At 38.5% G+C, this 22,694-nt stretch overlaps 1 protein-coding gene across 4 annotated transcripts in view; it reads left to right on the top strand.

The window, feature by feature from the left end:
• The window catches only part of enox1 (ecto-NOX disulfide-thiol exchanger 1), a 260,708-nt gene that overhangs the window by 220,396 nt on the left and 17,618 nt on the right, over positions 1 to 22,694 (top strand). For all 4 annotated transcript variants that reach the window (XR_012385265.1, XR_012385266.1, XM_009304587.4 and 1 more), the window contains 2 exons: positions 3,502 to 3,609; positions 16,809 to 16,868. Coding sequence is in view for 2 of the 4 variants with exons in the window: in XM_009304587.4 (XP_009302862.1) it covers positions 3,502 to 3,609; positions 16,809 to 16,868 (168 nt within the window). In the remaining 2 variants the exon portion in view is untranslated. The remainder of the gene's footprint in view (positions 1 to 3,501; positions 3,610 to 16,808; positions 16,869 to 22,694) is intronic.

Here is a 22,694-nt window from a genome sequence, read left to right as displayed (position 1 = left end):
TACTGTTCTGGTACGTATTTTAAAAGGCAAATTCATCTTTTTAACAATGATAATATTAATACATAACAAGAAAATAAAATACTGTCGTCATTTAAAACTGTAATCATATTTTTAGATATTGACAATATTTTTACTGCATTTTTTGTCATCTGGAATTGACTCAATTATGAAAAATACATCAAGCTTTAGTGGTATTGATAGGGTTAAGGGCAGGTTTAGTGGTATTGGTAGGTTTCATTGGTCAATTTTAGGGTAGGTTTAGTGGTTTTGGTAGGTTCAAGGGTAGGTTTAGTGATTTGGTAAGTTTTATGATTGTTTAAGTGTATCGGTAGGTGTGTATTGGTAGGTTGAAGAGTTTGGATAGGTTCTAGAGCAGGTTTAGAGCTAGTCAATTTTAGTGGTTTGGTAAGTGGTAGGGTAGATTTATTGGCATTTTTTGGTTTAAAATAAGTGTAGTAAGAGTTTTAAGGTAGTTTTAGTGATATTGGTAAGTTTTGGGGTAATTTTAGTGGTATTGCTAGGTTTCATTAGTAGGTTGTAGAGCAGGTTTAATAGTTTTTTGTAGGTTCTAGAGTAGGTTTAGTGATAGTTTTAGTGTAGATTCAGTGCTCTCAGTAGGTTTAGTGAAATTGGTAGGTGGTATTGGTAAGTTTTAGGTTAGGTTTAGTGGTATTGGTAGGTTTTAGGGATTAGGGTAAGATTAGTGGTATTGGTATGTGTTATTGATATGTTCTAGGGTAGATTTAATGGTATTGGTACATTTAAGAATAGGTTTAGTGGTATTGGTAGGCTTTAGGGTAGGTTTAGTAGTATTGGCAGTTTTTAATTATAGGTTTAAGTGTGATTTTAGTGGTATTTATAGGCTTGAGGGTTGTTTTAGGGATATTGGTAGTTTTTATTGATAGGCTTTAGGGTAGGTTTAGTGGTATTGGTAAATTTGATGGTTTTTTTACAATTATTTTCTGGAATTGACTAATCATAAAAAAGTACATGTACATTGGTATTGATAGGTTTTTAGGGTAGGTGTAGTTTAGTGATAACATAAGATACCAGGGTAGGTTAAGTGGTTTTGGTAATCAGACTAAGTGTAACAAGGAGTCTGACACAGAGGGATCCATTTGCAGTATATTTATTAAACACAGTTTAATAACAAGCACACAGTATGTACTAGTGTGTGAACTCACATCAAACACGGTAGAATAAGGTCGATAGGCTGGCAGCTGCCCTTCAAGGACTGTGATAACAGGCATGGGTCAGAGGCATGCGGCGTGGATCAAGGTCAATAACAATGCAGGGTTCGAGGCAGGCGGCAGGGACAGTCCGGGTTATAACAAAGAGATTAGGCAAGGATAAGGACTGCCCAGAAATGTCAGCAAGGCAGAACATGACTTTGCAGTGTAGTGTGTGTTTGGGCTACTTATATGTGTGTGTGCGGGTGATCAGTGTGATGTGCAGCAGGAGTGTTGCAATCAGTGTCTGATAGGATGATGTAATGTTATAGTGATGATGACCTCTGCTGGCCAGCAAGGGGAATGACTGGGACCGAGTCACTAAGACACTAAGAGTCGATTTGTGGTTTTGGTAGGTTTGATTTGGTACTTTTAAGGATATATTTAGTGTATTGAGGTATTGAGGGGTTTTAATATTGTGCAGTTGGTTGATTTGTTTTATTGAACATTGGGTTCTAGGGTAAGTTTAGTAGATTTGGTATGTTCTACAGTAGGTTTAGTGGTATTGGTAGATTTTATTGATAGGTTTTAGGGTAGTTTTAGCGGTATTGGTGGGTTTTAGGGGTATTGTAGGTTTAGTGGTATTAGTTTATTTAATTGTAGGCTTTGTGGTTTTGGTAGGTTCTAGGGTAGGTTATGTGGTAAGGGTAGCTATTTCTAGATTTAGTGCAGGGGTAACCAACCCTGCTGCTGGAGATCTATTGTCTAGCAGATTTCAGTTGCAAGTACAACCCATATTAAATACACCTGCCTGTAATTATCCAGTGCTTTTCACATCCTAATTAATTGGTTCAGGTGTCTTTGATCAGGGTTAGAACTGATGCTGCATCCCAAATGGCACACTATATACTATGCACTCATGCACTATATATTTATGCACTTATGCACTTACACACTCAACAGCATAGTATATGTTTGTAGTGTCGCACTAATGTTTTTTTTTACTAAGCGGAAATTCAACCCGTTTTCCTGATGACGTCTGACGGTCGCTGAATTAGTGAAATAAATGACCAAACTTCCAAATAATACCTGCCATGAGTATAACCACATTTACCATCGGGAGGCGCAATAATCACTCTCGTAGGAGAATTTTGCTTTCATAATCTAAAATTAATAAAGTTATCCAACATGAGCGCCCGATAGCTCCGCCCCTTCCTCTACGTAAGCAAACCTGCGGCCATTGAGTGTGTGAAGCGTCCATCACTACACACTTCATTTTACCGGCTGAATGAGTGCATGATCCGGGTAATTGAAGAGTACTCACTATTTTTAGAGTTTTCAATGTGAACTTACTGACACTATTTATACTACAAAATGGCGTAGAATAGTGCATAAGTATGCGAGTTGGGACGCAGCCTAAACATGGAATTAATAGGTTTTATTGGTCAGATTTAGGGCAAGTTTAGCAGTTTTAGAAGGTTTTATTGGTAGGTTTAATTGTTTTGATGGGTTCTATAGTAGGGTAAGTTGTATTTATAGGTTGTATTGATAGGTTTAAGGCTGGTTTTAGCAGTATTGGTAGGCTTTTATTAGTAGGTTTTAGTGAAGGATTAGTAGTTTTTTGGTAGGTTTTGGAGTAGGTTTAGTGGTATTTATTAGGGTTTAGAGGTACAGTAGGTTTATTGGTATTGGTAGGTTTAGTGGTGTTGGTTTGTTTTAGAGTAGGTTCAGTTGGATTGGTAGGTTTAGGTTTTAAGAGAAGAGTAGAATTAATAATGTGGTTTGATTTAAGCAAATGTTTAAGGGTGAGTTTAATTGTATGATTTGAGGGTAGGGTTAGGGACAAATTTTTGTATGATCATGTGACTGAAGACTGGAAAATACAGGAATAAATTATGCAAAAATATATAAAGAAGTGATTTTATTTTGTTAGATTTAACAATGTTACTATCTTTACTGTATTAATTAAATAGAAAAAATATAATTTAAAAGATGAGAATGTTATTTTTGTGAGTACTAAATGGTGTTATCCATATTGTAAGTTACATCATCCATGGTGTACTAGAATATGTTAACATAAATTAGAGAAAATTCCAGACCTATTTCTTTCTTTTTTTTTTTTTTTCAGCAAGCTAAAAACCAATGGAACATTTCAGCAGGTATTAAAGGTCTGCTTCAGTCGACCTAGCACTCATTCTCCTATTGGTTTTACTTTATGCGGTTGAATAATGTTTATGTGGCATTTTTTTATGAGGGTACCACGCTGCCCCACACGCTGCTCATTGTTCCAGCCATCTGCTTCTTCTGCTCACGATGCTGTTTGTCTCCACAGCAACTGCTTCGGCTCCAGGAAGAGCTGAAGGGAAAGGAGCTGGAGCTGGAGCAGGCCAGAGATGAGCAGCGCTACCTAGAGGGAGAGGTGATCAGCCTCAGAGAAAAGGTTTGTCTGACTTCTTGCCCATTTTGCTCAATAATCTCAATTTGCATATGCATAATAGTGTCATTTGAGGGCACAAACAATCATTATGAGGAAGGAGTGTTGGGGAGCTACTTTGAAGCTACTGCTATTTCATTTAAATACAGCCTTTTAGCAACACTACAAGGTTGTTATTTATTTAATGTTGTAAGTTGTAATATGGCTGAAAATAGTGAGGATCCCAATTAAAGTGTATGAAAAAATAATATAAAAAATATAAAAATAAATGGGAAATTTTAAAAGGCAAAAATAAGGGATAGTTTAATTAAACTAAATGTTATAGTATTTAGTAAAGCTGTAGTAAAAATTCACCCCTAAAACAAATGATTTTGCAAAAAATATTACATTGCCTATTTTTTTTTTACATGTTTGACTTGGATAAAAGCATCTGCTAAATGACTTAATGTAAATGTAAATGTAAAAACAATTTGTATTTCAGTTCAATCCCTCAAAGAAAAAAAAATATGAAATGTCTAATAACTTCAGCCCAATCTCATGCGGAAACAACTATTTTACGTGTTTTGAGAGAAAGTGGCTAATTCGTATGATTTTGTATGAGTTAATTTACGTGATAACATATCATTTTTAAAAGAAGGTGTGCCCCTAAACCCAACCGTCATTGGGGGATGAGATAATCACACTAAAACAGTGGTCTCAAACTCAATTCCTGGAGGGCCTCAGCTCTGTATAGTTTAGCTCAAATCACATCCAACTCACACCTGCCTTCTAGTAACCTTGAACATCTTGATTAGTTGCATCAGCTGTGTTTAATTATGGTTGGAGTAAAGCTGTGCAGACCTGCCGCCCTCCAGGAATCAAGTTTGAGACCCATGTACTAAACTGTACGAATGATATTTTACTAATTCATGCAAATTAGCCACTGGTGCTGCATGAGATTGTGTTGTAAATCTTACAAAAATGTTTCAATGGTTCTATCCATCTGAATCGATCCATCTAAATCATGGGTCTCAAACTCATTTTCTGGAGTGCCGCAGCGCTGCACAGTTTTGCTCCAACCCTTATAAAATTCAGCTGATGAAACTAATCAAGGTGTTCAACACTCCTAGACTATTAAGCAGATGTGAGTTGGAGCTGGGTGAGCTAAACTATGAAGAGCTGCGGCCCTCTAGGAATTGAGTTTGAGAACATAAGAGATGTCCAAACCCTGTCTTGGAGGGCCTTTGTCCTGCTGAGTTTAGCTCCAGCTTGCTTCAAAACACCTGCCATTAATTTTCTAGTACATCTAAGACAGGGATGTCAAACTCAATTCCTGAAGGGCCGCAGCCCTGCACATTTTAGTTTCAACCCTAATTAAACACACCTGATCAAACTAATTGAGTTCTTCAGGCTTGTTTGAAACCTACAGGTGAGTGTGTTAGAGCAGAGTTGGAACTAAACTGTGCAGAGCTGTGGCCCTCCAGGAACTGAGTTTGACATCCCTGATCTAAGAGCTTAATAAGCTGGTTCAGGTGTGTTTGGTTAGGGTTGGAGTTAAACTCTCCAGGACACCGGCCCTCTAGGACCGAGTTTGGACACCCCCGGTTTAAATGAATCCTGGTCTAAATGAATTCACCTAATTGGATTGCTTTCCCACCACTTTTTTGAGACAAATAGTGAACATTATATGTTAGAACACTTTTGATGCTATTAATGTCAATGTTTGCGAGATTGTGAACAAATTTAAGGTTATGGTTAAGTGGTATGAGTAACTTTAACAGTGTGTTTAGTGACATGGTTGGGTTTAAGGGTATGTTTAGTTGTATAGATTAGCAGTATGGTTTCTTTTAAGGGTAGGATTAGTATTAACAGGTGAGCAGTCCAGGGGCCTCATGTAGCAACGCTGCGTACGCACAAAAACTTTGCAAACGCCAGGTTTCACGCTCAGAATCGCTCACGTTTGGATTTACTAACGATGAACTGAACGTGGGAATGTGCGCAGCTTCACGGCAGCTTTCTGGCTGGCGTACGCTCATTTTTTGTGCGTGTCTGTTTTATTTCCATTGGCGACTCCTAGAGGCAGTTGTGTTAAATTCCTCTCTACAAAGTGTCTGAGCCTTGCAATGGCAGCTGTATGAGACGGGTTCATCTAGTAGGTATGTAAGGTTTCCATACCATACAGTTGACCAGCTAAACATTAAAGCACAATTTGCAGCAGTCACCTGTTTTCCCAATGTAATCTGAGCTATCTACTGCACGCACATTGCTATAAAGACACTATCTGAAGATGAATTTGCATGCGTGAATCAGAAACATTTCCAGTCAATAAATGTGCAAATAAAATATGATGCACAAACTTATTGATGAATCCTACTTGTCTTTCTCGTGATAAATAGTGGGCAAAATCTGATATGAAGCAGGGAAAAAAAGAAGAGATCATCAGACGCTGGATTCGAGCCGAGTTCATGCTCGAACGTGTCAATACATGATCACATGCGTCTTACGAGGTGCGCCACAGAGACTGCTAAGGGTACTGCAACATTTTACAGATATAAACCACACTATTTCTTTTTTTAATGAACTCAGTGTGATGTTCAGACCCAACTGTGTTACCCGCATCAGCTAAACTCTCCCACTCTGTTTTTTTTTCTTTTGTTGTTAATTCCGGAGAACAAACTTGCAAATAACACCGCTTTTCTCTGGTCTACCTCCAAAAGCAGCACCTCCATTTCACATTCTGTTCAAAGTTTCTCTTTTTGCTTGATTTTGCCATTGCTTTTTCGTTGGGTTTTGTCATTAGCATAGTCATTAGCATATTCATACGGGGGAGGAGGCAGGTAGGGGTTTTGTGCTCGTGCATGTTGCGCTCAGTTTCACGTTCATTCGGATGTACAAAAGAATATGCGTGAGATTCGGCGTACGCAGTGTTTCATACATCTGAATTTTTTTCTGCGTACGCACATTTACAGCTTTGTGCGTACGCAATGTTTTAGTAAGATTTCCACGCAAGTCTTCGTACATGAGGCCCCTGATCTTTCAACAAACACAGGGGAAATCCAACAGACGTGAGTAATAAAGATGCGGTCACACTAGAGTTTGATAATGCAAAATTCTGTCATGCGGTGCTGTGAAAAGGGGTGGGATTAAACAAGATGATTAGACATTAAAAAAGAGAGCAATTGCTCCATGTTTTAATTTTCTTTCCAGAGGGGTCATGTTTTGATCCTTGATTGGTCTCCCGCACTCAAGTGATGCGATTTGGCAGGTCAGAGTTCACCAGTTCGCGTGCGTATAAATGGAAGTCTATGGGGAGAAAAGTTCAGTGTGACCTCAGCTTTAGGCAGATAGTGGGTCAATAATAATCAGTCTGGCATGGAGCAAAAGGGCAAAAACAAGAAACGTACATGATACAAACAGGCCAGGTCATACACAGGATAGCAGTCAGAAAAGACTATATATATATATATATATATATATATATATATATATATATATATATATATATATATATATATATATATATATATATATATRTGTATATATATATATATATATATATATATATATATATATATATATATATATATATATATATATATATATATATAATGCATTATTTATAAAAGTAGCTAATTTAGTGCTGTCATGTTGTTAAGTTAGTAGCTTCAGTTACCCCCAGCACTGATTTATTTTATTGAGGGGCACAAAGCCTTATGTAAGCTATTAAGAGCACTGTTCACTTCAGATATGCTGCATTTGGGCAGTGTCTGCCTCCTGATGTGTGACAGCGGGATGCTCTGTAGCCGAGGGTCACTGTCCTCACTCCCACTGTGCATGCAGTGAACAACACAACTCAACATGGCAGCAGGCACACATACACACACCTAAAAACAGAGACACAGACTGTAAACAGCAACACATGAAGAAGAGCAGGACAGTTTTATATCTGAAGATGAATATGCTTTGTTGTGGCTGCAGAAGGGGAACGAGGCTACTCTGGAGAGCCGGGTTGCTCTTTATTCTTACACTTGACACACACAGTCACATTTGCCCAGGTAACACAACACCTGCATGTCTAGAAAGCATGGACAAAGACCTCCAAAAAAAGATTTAGCCACAAAGAATATGCTGAATATATATATATATATATATATATATATATATATATATATATATATATATATATATATATATATATATATATATATATAAATTTTTTTTTCAAAAAAACAAAAAAAATACTTTTAAGAATATAATATTTATATATGGTTAATATTTTCAGAAACGTAATGAAATGGCAGTTGCAATTATAGTAAAAGTGTTTTATAGATTACACACACACACACACACACACACACACACACACACACACACACACACATATATATATATATATATATATATATATATATATATATATATACACAGTTGAAGTCAGAATTATTATCCCACCTTTGAATCAATTTTTTCTTTTTTAAATATTTCCCAGATTATTTTCAACAGAGCAATGACATTTTCACAGTATGTTTGATAACATTTTTTCTTCTGGAGAAAGTCTTATTTGTTATATTTTGGCTAGAATAAAAGCAGTTTTAAATTAAAAAAACAAACATTTTAAGGTCAAAATTATAAGCCCCTTAAGCTAGTTTTTCCGATAAACCATTGTAATACAATAGCACTTTAATACTGTCTAGTTAACCTAATTAACCTATTTAAGCTTTTAAATGTCACTTTAAGCTGTATAGAAGTGACTTAAAAAATAGACTTAAAAAATAATATTATTTACTGTCATCATGGCAAAGATAAAATAAATCAGCTATTAGAAATGAGTTATTAAAACTATTATGTTTAGAAATGTTGAAAGAATCTTCTCTCTGTTAAACAGAAATTAGGGAAAAAAATAAATAGAGGGGTTAATAATATAAATAAATATATATATATATATATATATATATATATATATATATATATATATATATATATATATATATATATATATATATATATGGAGTAAGACTTAAAAGGAGTATTTAAAAATGTTTAAATGTTGCTTGAGTTTCTTTATTCTCCTAAACACACATACACAAATAGAAAGAAAAAAAAGAGGAAAATATCAATAAACACACTAGATGGTAACCACAGACTGCCATAGTAGTTTATTCTGACTATGGAAGACAGCAGTTTGCTTAGCAACATTTCTCAAAATGTATTCTTTTATTTTCAGTGGAAGGGCAGTAAAGGCAGATTAATTAATAGCAGAGATGGCTGATTTTTTTTTTTTTTTTTTAAATAAGGTTAAAGGTGCAGTATGTAGGTTTGACACCCAGTGGTTAACCTAGGAGCACTGAATGTCAAGGTGCATCACTGGATCAAAACACGCGCAAGCGCAGGTTGCCAGTTTGAGGACCAACAGGAGTGTGCCTGACTATCGAGCCCAAAGGCTGATTTAAGGCTGACTTAAATCTTGCTCTAATTAAATTGACAACACGCTATAGAAGAAATATTTTCCATATGAACAGGAGTTTTTGTTTCAACCAACTGATATTTTAGAAACGGCTTTAATTTCTTGCAGCTAAACAACAGAAACGGACAATGATCACCTCAGATACACCTCGTGTGCTTTATTCAGTGTTAAATGCTAACAATATCAGTTTAAATGGCATTTTGCATGATATTTATTGCCATACCTTTAAAAGCAGCAGCAGATAGTTCACCTCAGATCTTGAAAATAAAATTAACTACTTGAAATGGAACTTTTGAACTGTGACTCAGTGCAAGCCAACCCATATCAGTGATTCAGCATCTACATTTAATAATGTTAAAGAGGTTTAATATGTATTAATTATAAACCCTACGATTTTGTTAGAGTGCAGTAAGTGCACTATTCTTTCCTTCTGAATGACTATTTAAATTTCTGTTGTGTTTTGTCTTGTGCAAACAGCCAAATTGCTGATCTGAATTTTGCGTGTTGTTCGGACATCGGGTTACAATGTAATCTGCTCACCTAATGTTTATATTTGTGATATTTATATCATGTGGATCTCTGAATTTGCGTCTCATTTCGGGGCTGTTACTGTACACCGGAGGTCGCATTTTGGTCATAAGCACATGCTTTGGGAGCCTTTTTGACTGAATTAATGAAATGCACAATTTTCCAACAAGGCAACCCAGGGTGCTGAACTATAATTGGCTCTAAGTGGCAGTGGGCACGTTAAAAGACATGTAACACACATTTTTAAAGCAGAATCTCTGATTTCAGCATTGTTTTTCAAATAAACAAGAATGTTTACTTGGCAGGTTTCTTAAATATCTGCAAACATATTATGGTATTTTTTTGCTTTAGAAGAGTCAAAAACTTACAGCACTTTAAAACAATACTGCCGAATATACTACCAATTATAGCAAACTAAATTATAACTTGTATGTACCATGCATTTAAATAAATTAATGACACATTTGTAATGTTTATGTTGTAATTTAGTGCGTAATTTTACAGAAATTCTATTATCATTTACATCATCTGCTACAGTAGGTTGCGCGATCCCCTTACAGCTAGAAGGTAGCTGGTTCAAGCCTCGGCTGGGTCAGTTGCATAGACTGTAAAATATATGGACGTAGTATCCGTGACGTCACCAATAGGTTTCTAAAGAGCGCAAAAGAAGCCACAAGTGGGCGTGGCCAACCGTCGCCATTTTGTTTGCGCGTCATCACACCCACGGCGGGATACCAAACAAGGGCAAAGAGGCGGAGAATGAGCGGAGATTCAGACACATGCTGCATTTAGCTTGGACCTGGTTCAGACACACTTTACTTTGAGAGAACGCTTAATACTTTATCACCTGTGACTCGTTTGTATTCTGACCACTTGTGCTTGGTTGTATACTATATCAATAAAGTGTTTAGTCTTTTAAAAACACTGCTGTAACACATTGAGCCACTAAACATTGTTCTTATGACGTTTTTCAACAGGAGGAAAACGCGAATTACTTTCAAACACTTCAGATACAGTCTGTGTTAGTTAATGTAAGACTATTGATGAAATCCAGCATAACACTGTATGACAACGCTTCAGATGACTGTTCTAGAGCCCACAGCTAATCAATCTGACAGATTCTGGAGTGCATAACAGCTCTAAATATAAATATAAACGATAAATGATCTTAAATAAAACAAATACATGTATAGAGATTGTATATAAGTAAATAACTTTACTCACATGGGAAACGGAGGCCACGTGAATGGTTTGTGAGCACAATTAAGTGTACTCAGCATGCCATGCCATCTAATAATTGTAGGAAACAAGTCCAAAAGGCAGTTGACTGTGTAAAGCCACACAAAACAACACAGAAATACAATAAATATGCTGAGTTCAGTGGCTAATCTGCAGAATTCAGCTGAGGTGACGTGACGGCGACCAGCGAGACCTAGCTGTCAATCAAGTGGCCACTCCCTTAATTATGCAAACTTAATATAACTTAATATAAAGGAAACGGATGAGTTATAAAAAAATTCACCCCCCTCACAGTTGTCATGAAGGGTAATATTAGCTGTATTAACCAAAATCTTTTTTTGTACCAGGCTGTAAACACCTTTTTTTCTGCTGTAAAGTTGGCCATTCTAACAGTGGGCTCAATTGAAATTTGCTCTGTTTTGGAGCCAGGAGCGGCCACGACTAGCGGAATTTCGGATGAATTGCAGTTTTAGTTACTTCCGTATTGGCTTCCTGAGGGAGAGCGGGAGGTTGCCGCTTGGTCAGTTGGCATTTCTGTGTCGGAGTTTGCATGTTCTCCCCATGTTCGTGTGGTTTTCCTCCAGATGCTCTGGTTCCCCCACAACTCCAAACACACAGTATAGTTGAATTGGGTGAGCTAAATTGTCGATAGTGTATGTGTTTGAATGAGAGTGTATGGGAGTGTATGCGTCCGAAACCGCATACTTCTATACTATATAGTATGCTAAAATCAGAATGCGAGCCGAGTAGTATGTCTGAATTCATAGAATTCGAAAATCAGTATGCGAGAAGTACCCGGATCACTTACTATTTCTGGAGAGATTCTGAAGTGCGCATCCCATACATGCTGCGCTATTACATGATGCCCCGTGAGAGAGTTCATGAATGGGAGTGGAGCGACGCAACTGACGCAGGTAGCTCACATGACCATGACAAAATGGCGGATGTAGTATGTCCAAATTCTATTCATACTTTTCACATTCATACTGTATAGAACGTACTTTTCTAACGACCGAGTAGTATGTTTTAATTCAAATGCAGTACCTACTTAGTAGTAGGCGGTTTCGGATGCAGCTATGGAAAATGTGCACAGCTGGTGGTCCTCCAGAAATGTGGTTGAGAAACACTGGGCTAAAGTGTACTTCTTTTTTTTCTTACAAAAAGCGCTTTAACATTCTGCCTATGTGGGCGCCTTACTTGATTTTGTGAAAATAGATCTTTACAAAATTACTGAAACATTAGCTGTGAATGTTAGATATAAATAAATTCTGACCATAAGGCATCTTGCCTGATGTATTGAACAGACCTCTCTCTCCCTATCCATCTTCATCCATATGTGGTGTCTGCCTTGATTAGAATCCATAGAACTGTTGTCAATGAAGACAGATGATATGTCCTCTCTGTTGCTGAACAGCACAACACGATACCGTCGCTTGTGCCAGTACAGCAGTTTGCCCAGACACAGGGAATAATGACCAACCTTGTTTAGTCCATTTTCGTAACAGCAGACATTGGTTTGCATGAATGTTATTTGACTGAGATAACAGAAACATCAATAGCCATGGAGGTCCTGTGGAGCCCATACTCTATACTGCGCTCCTAACCAAAACAGATGGAGAATGTGTGGATAGTATTTTTAGAACCAGAGGAGACATGCTTCCATATTTTATAAATATGAAACTGCTATGACCTTCTCTAGACACCCTGGACGTATAACGTATGGAGTCACAAATGGGTTTCATTACTCTTTTTCTTTTCTTTTTTTACACCAGCATTCATTAAAAATGTAGCATCACACTTCAGGCCAGACTGTCTGCAAGTATATTTCTGTTCTTTCTTTTTTCAAATACTAAAAAAAAAAAAAACAATTATTCTGTTTTAGTATAGATAATTAGCATATACAGTCACCTGGTTGGACCACTTTTGTCTTTAGAACTGCCTTAATTACTAGTGGCATAGATTTAAGAAGATACAAGAAATATTCCTCAGAGATTTTGGTCCATATTGACATGATAGCATCACGTAGTTGCTGCAGATTTGTCGGCTGCACATCCATGATGCGAATCTCCCGTTCCACCACATCTCAAAGGTGCTCTATTGGATTGAGTTCTGGTGTGTGGAGGCCATTTAAGGTCAGTAATCTCGTTGTTATGTTCAAGAAACCAGTCTGCAATTATTCACACTTTATGACATGGCACATTATCCTGCTGGAAGTAGCCATTAGAAGATGGGTACACTGTGGTCATAAAGGCATGGACATGGTCAGCAACAATACACAGGTGGGCTGTGTCATTGACACGATGCTCCTCTGACCTCTGGCATCAACAAAGCATGTGTGCCCACAGAACTGCTAGTCACTGGATTTTTTTGTTTTTTCTTTTTCAGACTCTATAAACCCTATATGGTTGCGTGTGAAAATCCCAGTAGATCAGTATTTTCTGAAATACTCAGACCAGCCTGTCTGGCACCAACAACCATGCCACATTTAAAATCACTTAAATCTAGTTTCTTCCCTATTCTGATGCTCGGGTTGAACTGCAGCAAATTATCTTGACCATGTCTACATGCCTAAATGTATTGAGTTGCTGCCATGTGATCTGAAATTTGATTTAACAAGCAGTTGGACAGGTGTAGCTAATAAAGTGGCCAGTGAGTGTATGGACTTGTGTTCTTGTGCAGACCAGTCTTGCCAGGTGTGCTCGGAAGAAAAAAATTGGGAGACCGCAAGAAAAGAGAACGCGTCCTGTGAGAAATGAGATGCTGTGTTATTCCCTGGTTCTTCCTGATGGTCACATGACCTTTACCCATTTTTAATGGAAAATTATTTAAACATTACAGCATTCTTACAATGATTTATTGTTTTTCTCCTTTTCAAAATATTTACTGTGCATAAAATTCCTTTAAATATATGTTGCACAATACAAATAAAACTGATTTTAATAAGAATTTCAGCAAATAAACACCCTTATTGTGTTTATCTCTTTATTAAGATTTTCATGGTAATATTTACATTTCATGCAGGGAAACTCCTGAGATAAATAAGTTTTATGTCTGAACTTTAATAATAAACCTATATAAAATGTTGCGCTTCCTCTCCAGTCGCAAAGACTACTGGGACTTCTAGAGTAAGTTCAGTGCTCAAGTCTGCATTGGTGCGGTCTTTGATATCAACAACACATCCAGGAAGTTTCACGCGTCCTCTGTTCTTGCGGTCTTGAGTTTTGGAACTGAACTTTGGCAGCTAATGATGACGTTACACGAGAACACAAGGACGCAAGATCACTGAAGAACGCATATTGAGAAACAGCCTATATCTGCTGTGATTACAAACTCACAAGTGTGTTCTATCAATATCAGATATTTTGTATAAATGTGGAACAATTAAAAAATTATTTTTCTTAGAACAATCCTTTTTCTTTGGCTTAGTTAACAGGGGCTCTTTATTTATCAGGGGTCACCATGGTCGAATGAGGCAACTCAGTACTGGGAAAAACCTATACACTCTCGCATTTACACACACTTATACACCCCTATGGTGCTTGAGTTTAGACTGTGGGGAAAACCAAAGGATCAGGAGGAAACCAATGCGTACACGTGCAAATTCCACACAAAAGTGCACTAGCAACCTCAAACTAGCGACCTTCTTCATGTGAGGGGACAGTGCTAACCACTGAGTCACCTCACTTTGAACATAGATTGTGCATTGTTACTTTTGGCTCCATCAGTAGGGACAAAGGAAACACAGGGGTGGGTCGAAAGTAACACAATAATATATCATAGATTTATTGGCTTATTCTTGTTTATATTAAACATACCGGACAATGATCTTCTTAAAATGTTAATTGCAAACATATTTTGTCCTTTAACTTAGGAAAATTCTGACAGTCATTTTCGTCAAATGTAACCCAACAATGTAAAATTGAATTATTTTGAATGTTTTTTTATTGTTGTAAAACTACTTTATTGTTGTAAATGATCTAAATGTAAACATTGCAAAATCATATGTGGATGTAAAACAAATGGCTATTAGAATTGGGTTATAAATTACAGTTACATTCGTCCCTACAGAAACTCTTGCCATTTAAACCCGATTTACTTTTAAATGGAACAACTCAGGCAATTCAAACTTAAGAATGTGTTATAGCTCTAATATGTCACGATCAACAGCAATCTGGGCTTACATATCACTGCTAAACATGACCCATCACCCAGACTACAATTCTGTCACTTTATGAACTACAAATTTCATCATGCACCTCACACACAATTATGCCGGAATCACAGATAATTACATTCACAGATGATAGCTGATCTAAGACTGATTACTACGGTGGCCGGGAAGTGCAAAACAACATTACAAAGTTTGAAACACTTTAACAAAGCTCGAGACAAATTTACATTTTGAAAAACATGTTTACCTATCATCAGACACAATTACATAGGAAAAACAATTTTACCAAGGACGAAACAAATTTACATTTTAGAAAACAAATTAACATGACGCAAAACACTTTTACAAATCCCGAAACAAATTTACAATTACAGATTCCCAACGGAAAGGGAATGTACCACACACCGGAAGTGACGTAGAATGTACCACACACCGGTATTGACCCGGAATGTAACACACACTGTGTGACTTTGTACAGGTTTCCACAAGTCTACAACTATAAAAATCATAGTTTGACTAACTGCGATAAAATAAATTACAGCTATTCTGAGAAAATATCAGCGTGAGAGTGCATAAAAACATGGAAATGCAAGACCAATCTCAACTTGTACTCCGGAGTAGCTCAGTTATCTCTCGCTATACACTTTACCAACTCGCAAGGGTGTTTAATCGTTTCAATCAAAATTCAAAGCAGTCACATGGGTATAGGCAAAATTTAAGCTTCAGACGTTACTGATCACATGACATATAGCAAAATGAATAAAGCTCCGGTACATTGCTTCACTGCAAGATGTGTCATTTTTTGGTACATGCTCAGTGCACTACATCAAATTACTACCTTATTGCCTATGACCTCGACTACACTTATGCATTTTCCTGTATGTACCTGTTTGCTCCTGTGATTGACCATTGCCTGTCTAAAGTTTCTAAATAAACTCTAAATACTACTGAGTATTTAGTTTCTAAATATTCCTCAGTAGGTACTGCATTTGAATTTAAATATGTTCTATACAGTATGAATGTCAGTAGTATGAATGGTACTCAGACTTAATACATCCGCCATTTTGTCATCATCACGTGACCTACCCATGTCAGTTGCATTGCTTCACTCGTATTCATGAATTCATTCATGGTGCATCATTGGCTAGCGTAGGGTCTATCGAATACGCGGAAGTAGTAGGTCATCCTGGTACTTCTCACATACTGTTTTTCAAATGCTATAAATTCGGACATACTACTCAGCGCACGTACTGTTTTTAGCATATTTTATATTTGGCAGCTCAATGGTAGACATTTTGTCAAGGGTTGCATAAAGGCTGTGGTTTTATGGCTTGGGGAGCGAATATTGTCAGTGCTCTGAGAAAATCACATTGTTACTTTCGACCAGTGTTACTTTCACTGCTGCTCTCCACGATAATTAACAACTTGAGGTATTACAGAAAAGTAAGAAGTGATTGTTCTGAATAGGAGTTAGGGTGCAATCTAAAAGTCTAGTCATTGCTTGTTTGAAGTAATTTGCAATCCCATTTCATTCAATAATTTGTCTGTCTCTAACCAGAGTAAAAAAAAGTCTTAGAATAGTCCATGTCCATGTCTGGGGGGGCTTCTCTTGAGCCAAGCCAACATTTAGTTATTGCTTTCTTGCATGCAACAACAACAAAAGAAACTCAAGAGATTAATTGTCTCGTTTATTTATATCTTCTGCTGTGACCCCTAAGAACATGGTGGAAAAATTTTTACTTCTATATTAAAGCCTCAATATTAATATTGCCACCTTTCTCCAGAAAGGCTGATTATATGGACATTTTTGTTCTTTCTTGACAGCTGCTGAACGCCATGGAGTCAGTAGATATGACAAACCACAACTCTGAATGCCATGAAAAGGTAAGTCAGACTCCATCATGTCACTGCGGTTTACCGGTGAGATTAGTCTGCAACACCAGCACACTTCAAAAGAGAAATGCAAACTGCTAATATTGCGTCATCCCTTCATTTCTCTTAACACCATGAGCTGTCTGACTGGAGTTAATTTTAGCCCACTGATCTGTATGTTCATTGAGTTTGCCCTCGGTCTGCTTTTCTACTTGAGTCTCCAACTAAATATCTGTGATAGCTGCAGTGGCAGGAAGTCACTTTTTTCTTATCAATTTGCTATTAGTAATTGAAAGGAAAATATAGTGTTTAATACTTGATGAACAAAAAATAATTAAAGAGATTGCTTGTGTTAAGAATGCAGTCTTAGCATTAATAACTAATTATATACATAACAAAGAATCTATCAAAATCAGATTTTATCAATTAAGATTCAAAACAAAGAAACTTTAAGGTCAAAACCTTTTATATAACCACTAAAGGTCATTTACATGACAACATTTTCAGCCAAAAACGGAAAACTTTTTATAAATTTTGCCTGTTTGTTTACATCACAACTGCGTTTTTATGTCTGAGAATGCATAAACATGAACATGCTAATTAACAAAGCAACAGTGCCAAATACTGGTCTGGCATACGTCATACATTGGTCATTTTCAGTGTTGGGCAAGCTGCTTGAAAAAATTTAGTCAGCTAAGCTATTAGCTACTCAACATAAAATGTAGCTTAACTACACTAAAAGCTATACCTTCTGGGAAATGCAGCAAGCTAAGCTAAAAGCTACTGGGACGCTAGCTTGTGTTGACGCTAGCTTCGCTACAGAAAAGCTATTTGATTTAGAAAGCTTTTGATTTTCAATAGCTACCGCCATGCTACTGAGAAATGTAACTAAGCTAGTAGCGTCAATACTTGTTGCGACGCTGCTGCCCAACACTGGTCATTTTCATGGATGTGTAAATGCAGATAATTTTGAAAAAAAATTGTGTAAAAGTCAAACTTTTGGAAAAACAAGCGAAAAACTTTAAATTTTTTGGCTAGATTGTTGTCATTGTAAATGTAGCCTATAGGGTGTTGCACACCGAATGTGCCGCTCAGCGATGCGCTCATGACAGTTGGAAATAACACACACCGAAAGCGAACATTTAGATTGTTATTTTAAATAAAACTATGCAGATGGCATGGCGAACATATGAACATTGTTCTAAGTTTAGCTGGGCACCGCAGACAGCTGCCGACTTGCGACGCTATTGTGCGAGCTCTCATAGAAACCTATGTTTAGAATTCTAAAATGCATGGCATGGTGCCAATCAACGCATACAGTGTGCGACTCCCTTAAGAGTTAGAATAACTTATTCACAAAGCTTCTGAGACATTTCTTTTTAAGCAATAGGAGCCCGATCTCACAAGGAAACATAACTATTTTACTTGTTTTCAGAAAAGTAGCTAATTTGTATGAACTGAGAGTTTAACTTGCGATCCAAAGGTCACTGTTTCGAGTCCCGGTACCAGCAGGGATTGTTGGTGGGAATATCCACCTCAATACCACGGCTGGGGTGATTCCATTGAGCAAGGCACCAAACCCCCAACTGCTCCCTGGGTCTGTTCACGGGTGTAAGTCACTTTGGATAAAAGCATCTGCTAAATGCATAAAAGTAAATGTAAATATGAAAACTTAAAGGGAGACATGTCCCCAAACCCCACCTCTAACCCGGACCAATTTGAATTAGCCACTAAATCAAAAAGTTATGAATTGCATTGAGATTGTGTTTGGAATCGAGTAAAAAATTATATTGCAAAATAGTATAATCATTGCTTTTATTATTTTTTTTTGTGAAAAAAATAAGGATTTTCTTTTAATGTGACAAGTTAATGTATTGTTTTAAAAAATAATTAAGCAAATATACTTTAACATGTTTTGAAATTTGTGTCAGTTTTTTTGTATACATATTTGAAAACATATTTCTCACTGTATACCTCTGTGATTAGGAGGTGACTTATTCAAGGCTTATTGTGATGTTTTTTTCTTGCTGGCTGCAGCCATTTTATAATAGTTTATGATTTTGTTTTACCGGCTTTGCATATACTTTTAGAGCAAAACTCCTAAATTTAAAATCTAAATCTAAATTTTTAAAGTTAGGAGCTGCTTTTAGCCTTAATTTGTTTTGTGAATACAGACACAGGTCAGTACAGTAGATTCTGGCCAGCATTCTCCCATTTACTGAAAAAAAACATGGAAGTACTCAATAATCCCTGTAGAGTTTTGAAATGCACTTTCAGTCCAAAAATAAAGCAATTGTAATATCTCAGCACTTTATCGCATCCTCCAACCCACCAGGGGGCGCACATGTTGCCCTATACTCCTCAACATTAGATGGCAGTAATGACTCTTGTTCCTCTAAACTCTCCTGTAATCAGCGTAACCACCACCACCTGTTCTTTGCTCTATATAAGACTGCTTTGTATGCTGCTCTATGTTCAGTCCTGAACTAAACCTCTTGCTGCCTCGTCCAGTTTCCAGTTAAGTTGTTCTCAAGACTTTTTGCTTGTTCTCAAGACTTGTTTGCTATTTTGCTGTTTGATTGTTTTGAGACCCTCGTGTCTATTTTATTTTGTATGTATTTTCAGGAAGCTCGGCTTTCCTATTTTTGTTGTAATTTTCAACCCTGCTGTAGAGAGATATTATCTCTCCTTTTTGTCAAATTTACCTCAGTAAAGACTATATTATTTTTTTTTGAAATTCATCAGTTGTGGACTCACTTTGTTCCTCCTCTGCTCTTGGGCCACCAGTTGCTGACTTAGCTCATCTAGTAAGAGCTACTGCTAACCACACCGCAGACCCGGGTTCAATCCCCACTCAGATCATCACAGCAGGACTGAACCATGGAAAACCGCCCAGCAGAGGAGGCTGCACCAGTCTCAAATGTGGATCGCATTCTTGCGGCACTTTCAGAACAAGCCACCGCTATTCAGCAGCATGACCAGACTTTATGCGAAATTCTTAGCCTCTTGAATCCTCACTCTCAGACTACAATGGCCCAGGTAATTACGCCACAGTCTGTTCCCTTGTCAACACCTGAGCCCAAGTTGCCCCCTCCCCAGCGCTTTGATGGCAGTTTCGAGAACTGCAGGGGATTCATTACTCAATGTACTTTGATCTTTCAACTACAACCTAGTTGTTTTCCTACTGACTGCAGTAAGGTGGCATATATAATTACGCTCCTTACGGGCAAGGCTCTGGATTGGGCCTCAGCCTTGTGGGATAAGAAGTCCCCTGTAACCACTAATCTCCAGCTCTTCCTAGCAGAGATGAAGAGAGTGTTCCTCCATTCAGCAGACAGTGGAGAGGCAGGACGCCGTCTCCTAAGACTATCTCAGGGGTCCCGCAGTGCCGCTGAGTTTGCCATTGAGTTCCGTACTCTGGCCACCGAGAGTGGGTGGGGCCAATCTGCACTTAGAGCGATCTTTCACAATGCATTGTCTCCCAAGCTCAAGGATGAACTGGCATTCAGAGACTCCCCATCAGACCTTGAGTCCCTCATTAGTTTAGCCATTCGGGTGGATAACCGCCTTAAGGAGCGGCAGACAGAGAGAGAGCAGGACACAATTATGACCCGTCATGACAATGTTGTTTATCCCACACTGGATCCTGAGGAACCTATGCAATTAGGGGCTACAAAGATCTCGCTCTCTGAAAGAACCCGACGAATGAAGGATAAGTGCTGCATTTATTGTGGGAAGCCGGGTCATTTCCGGGCAACATGTCCAGAGTTGTCGGGAAAAGTCAGATCTCGTTCCGGTGTAGGGGCCCCGGGGCGAGAGTAGGTGTGATTCCCTGTCCCATTTTCTCTGGTTTGACCATCCAGGCAGTCATCTCTCTCCAACAACCCCACGAGGTGGAGATCTTCATTGACTCAGGTGCAGCAGGAAACTTTATGGACCTCAAGTGTGCTCAAGATCTTTCCTGTGATCTCCTAACCCTGCAAAACCCCCTTAAAGTCTCAGCAGTAGACGGCAATCCGCTAGGCTTAGGCCACATCCACCAATGCACCACAGCTCTCCATGTGAGAATTGGAGATCATGAAGAAAACCTTCAGTTTCACATCATTCATTCCCCCAAGATCCCCATAATCCTGGGACACCCCTGGTTAGTAACCCATAACCCACTTATTGATTGGTCTAAAGGAGTTATAGTAAGTTGGAGATGTAAGGGGTCCAGTTTGAACACCATGTTTGGTCAGTCAACCAAGGATTCAACCCTTTGCCATTGCCCTCTTCCCCTTGAGACTCAGCCAGAACCCCCCAGGCACACCAAGGCCATCCCCCTGGACATCATGACTATTCCCAAGCCACAGATTGTTCCCAAGTCGCTCAATACTCCCCCCGAGATATCCCGAGTTCCCCCCGAATACTCTGACTTAGCTGAGGTTTTCAGTAAGACTCGAGCAGCCTCACTGCCCCCTCACAGGCCATATGATTGCCCCATTGATCTATTACCTGGAACCTGCCCACCCCGCGGAAAGTTGTATTCGCTCTCTGGGCCTGAAAGAGCTGCTATGGAGAAGTATGTACATGAGTCCCTAGATAGTGGTTTTATCCGCCCCTCCACGTCACCAGCCGGGGCAGGATTCTTTTTTGTTGGTAAGAAAGATGGTTCCCTTAGACCCTGCATTGACTACAGAGGTCTCAACAGCATTACAGTCAAGAATCGCTACCCTCTTCCCCTAATGACAACAGCCTTCGAGATCCTACAAGGAGCTACCATCTTTACCAAGCTGGATCTCCGTAGTGCATACCATCTAGTCAGGATCAGGCAAGGGGATGAGTGGAAGACCGGGTTTAACACTCCCACTGGCCACTATGAGTACCAAGTTATGCCCTTTGGATTAGCCAACGCGCCAGCTGTCTTCCAGTCATTTATTAATGATGTACTACGAGAGATGCTTAACATCTTTGTTTTCGTCTATTTGGACGACATTCTCATCTTCTCTCATAACCCCGAGGAACATGTGATACATGTTCGGAAGGTACTGATTGAACTTCTCAAACATGGGCTTTTCGTAAAGCTAGAGAAGAGTGAATTTCATGTTTCCTCTGTCTCTTTCCTTGGATTCATTGTTTCAAAGGGCAGCTTACAGATGGATCCCAGCAAGACTAGGGCTGTGCTGGACTGGCCACAGCCCACCTCGATCAAAGAGGTGCAGCGCTTCCTAGGGTTTGCAAATTTTTATAGGAGGTTTATAAGGAACTTCAGTTCTATTGCCGAACCACTAACTTCCCTGACCAAGAAGGCGAATACCCCTTTCACCTGGAACGATAAGGCCAGTACAGCCTTTAACACCCTCAAACATATATTCACTTCAGCACCTATCCTCACTTTACCAGATCCTGAGTTGCCTTTTATCCTGGAGGTGGATGCATCAGATATAGGGGTTGGAGCAGTTCTATCCCAAAGAAGTAAAGCAGACAACAAACTTCATCCATGTGCCTTCTATTCCCATAGACTTACGCCGACTCAGGCCAACTATGACATTGGAAACCGCGAACTACTGGCTATTAAGTTAGCTTTGGAGGAGTGGAGGCACTGGCTTGAGGGAGCATCTCACCCCTTCCTCATTTGGACTGATCACCAGAACCTCACTTACATACAAAATGCCAAGAGATTGAACGCTAGACAAGCTAGATGGTCACTGTTCTTTAACCGTTTCAAATTCACACTTTCCTTCCGCCCAGGGTCCAAAAACATCAAGCCTGACGCTCTCTCAAGACAGTTTGAACCTTCTGAGAAGCCATGCTGCCCCGAACCTATCGTGCCTGGCTCCAGAATTGTGGCTCCAATAC

The sequence above is a fragment of the Danio rerio genome, chromosome 9 (genome assembly GCF_049306965.1).
Source record: "Danio rerio strain Tuebingen ecotype United States chromosome 9, GRCz12tu, whole genome shotgun sequence".
In the NCBI taxonomy this organism is placed as follows: domain Eukaryota; kingdom Metazoa; phylum Chordata; class Actinopteri; order Cypriniformes; family Danionidae; genus Danio; species Danio rerio.
This window is presented reverse-complemented; position numbering and strand designations above follow the sequence as displayed.